Here is a 2,656-nt window from a genome sequence, read left to right on the forward strand (position 1 = left end):
ATAAAGACACAAGGTGCATGGCATGTGAGGAACAAAATCCAAGGTTGTTTCCTGGCCTCCATGTGCACACACACATACATCTTTTAGCTGTACACACATACACATATCCTTCAGCTGTAAATACATTCATACAATTACACAATAACAACATTGTATAACAGCATGTGTATATAAAATTATTATTTACTAATAATTTTATATAAGTGTAGATAAAGTAATGTACAAATATAATGCACATAATATTTTATATAAGACGAAGTAACTGTGGTAAAAATCCAAACTTTATATTCATATTATTTTTATCATCCAGAGAAATTAAAGAACCGAATTAAAGCTACAATAAATACTGAGACTATTTTTGATTTATGTGTGTAGGTTCAACTTTTTCAAAAGGAAGCTTTAAAAGTCATTATCAGCAAGGAGCTTCTTTTCAGTAACTTCAACTTTAATTAACTTCAAAAGAACATTTACGATATAAAGTAAAAATGAGAAAGAAATATCAACTTATTGTGCACAATTAAATTAAGAGCTCTATAGGACAGAAATTTCAAAAGAATATATATATATATATGTATATATGTATATATGTATATATGCATATATGCATATATGCATGTATGTATGTATGTATATATGTATATGTGTATATATGTATATATGTATATATGTATATATGTATATGTGTATATGTGTATATGTGTATATATGTATATATGTATATATGTATATATGTATATGTGTATATGTGTATATGTGTATATGTGTATATATGTATATATGTATATATATACGACAGCTAAATTTATTTAAATAATATAAGGAATCTTGCTTTGCTACTTAAAGTATTAAAGCTAAAAAAAACACAGGTATTTAAAAAATAATTGGGGATGCACAGAATGATTCCTTATAACTATCTGTAAGTCCAATTCCCAGGGATCTCATGTATTCTTCTCACATCTGTGGGCAACAGGAATGCACACATGCCTACATGCTGACACAACACTTATATGTATAAATAAAAATATAGTAATAGGTCTTTAAAGAAAAGACAAAAACCATAGTTTTAAAAAAACTCTGGTGGCATTTTGAATGCATGTTTTCCAGCATAATTATAATTCTGTTATCAGAACTGATTTGTACCAAAGGAGTAATTGTGGGATAGGCATACAGCACAAACTTCTGAACAGTCAGAAGGACTGGGTCATATATCCACAACAGGATGGAGGAAGATGAGATGATGAAGTCCACCCAGTACATGACCACAAAGAAGACCACCAGCAGCAAAATGGTCTGCGTCGCCCTTTTCTCAGGGGATGCTCTCAGCTTGTTGATGGTATGAAGATGTTTGCATTGCCTGTGATGTCTGCACAAGATAATCACCATGTATGTACTTGTGGTCAGCATGACTCCTACAAGAAACACATCTCTGGAGATTGACACTGTTAAAATCAATCCCCTGATGATGTAGTTCTTGGGGAAGAGTGAACAGGATTGAGTGACCTTCATCTGGTTGATTGCACTTACATTGGTAAAACCACCAGCATAGAAAATATGGTTACTACTGTAGAACAAATTGAAATACCAAATACAGAAGAAAGCATAGACCATGTACATTTTGAGTCTATGTTTAAATTTTGCCAACAAAGAGGAACTGGGACTGACAGTGACAGCCTGGACCACACTCAGGAGGCAGGTGAGGCAGATAGAGAGACTCCTCATCACCCTGCTTATGTAAAAAGTTGCCTTACATTTGATGTCATTATTAATGTTTAATGACTCAAATATGTCTGTGAGGAAAATATCCCCTCCTGTGAGGATCATCATTATGTGAACGAAGGTCAGTTGACAGGAGATCAGGTCTGTTGGCTTAGGTCTGTGACCTAGAATTATGAAAGTATAGAAAAGAAAAAGAAACATATTGGCTAGGACTCCAAGTCCAGCTTGGAAATAAAAGACATTCTTGAATAAGGACATAAGTGGAGAATATATTCATCTTAAGTGCATAGTGGATGTTTATTTCATAGATCTGAAAAAAAAGTAATAGAATATACATCAAAGTTGTGATTCACTGGACAACGTAGCTCTAGCATCCTTCTGCTTTCTCAATCAATAGCAGAATAGTCTGTTTCTGTAACTTTTGATGTTCACAACCTACAATTCTTCATGCTTCCCATGTAGCTCCAGTATATATAGTATATTGTAGACAATAAATGCTTTCACACATATTTATGCAGCATGCACCTTTTGTGTGCCTATGTTTCACCTGAGTCTCATGCCTTAGACTTCTAATCCCATTGATTTATATTGCCTCATATACTTAACAGTATACCTAAAACAGTAGTGTTGAGCACAGAATATTAATAACATGAATACAACTGAATGCAACTTATGGTGATCTGAAACATATTCACAAATATATCAAAACTTGAGATGTTAGTCTCACATTTCTTAATTTTACTGTGCGTTATTTTGCAACATGTTTTAACTCTTAATTATAATGAAAGTATAGGAATAATTCATAATAGTCTCACTATTTTAACCAGCAAAATGCCTTTCTCATTTCAACTGATTTTATGTTTTTTATTCCAAAAAGTCTTTACATCCCCATCATCTGAATTAAATAGATAGATATATTTGATTACTGTTAGCATACATT

At 32.3% G+C, this 2,656-nt stretch overlaps 1 protein-coding gene across 1 annotated transcript; it reads right to left on the reverse strand.

Moving 5' to 3' along the window:
- Positions 1-984: 984 nt before the first annotated feature.
- On the reverse strand, positions 985-1,974 carry LOC308432566 (vomeronasal type-1 receptor 90-like; the record flags this gene model as incomplete). The annotated part of the gene is made up of 1 exon (XM_080932362.1): positions 985-1,974. The coding sequence occupies one exon, from the start codon at positions 1,972-1,974 to the stop codon at positions 985-987; it is 990 nt and encodes a 329-aa protein (XP_080788488.1).
- Between the last annotated feature and the right edge of the window lie 682 nt (positions 1,975-2,656).

This window comes from Micromys minutus, assembly GCF_963924665.1.
Source record: "Micromys minutus genome assembly, chromosome: 18".
Taxonomy (NCBI): Eukaryota; Metazoa; Chordata; class Mammalia; order Rodentia; family Muridae; genus Micromys; species Micromys minutus.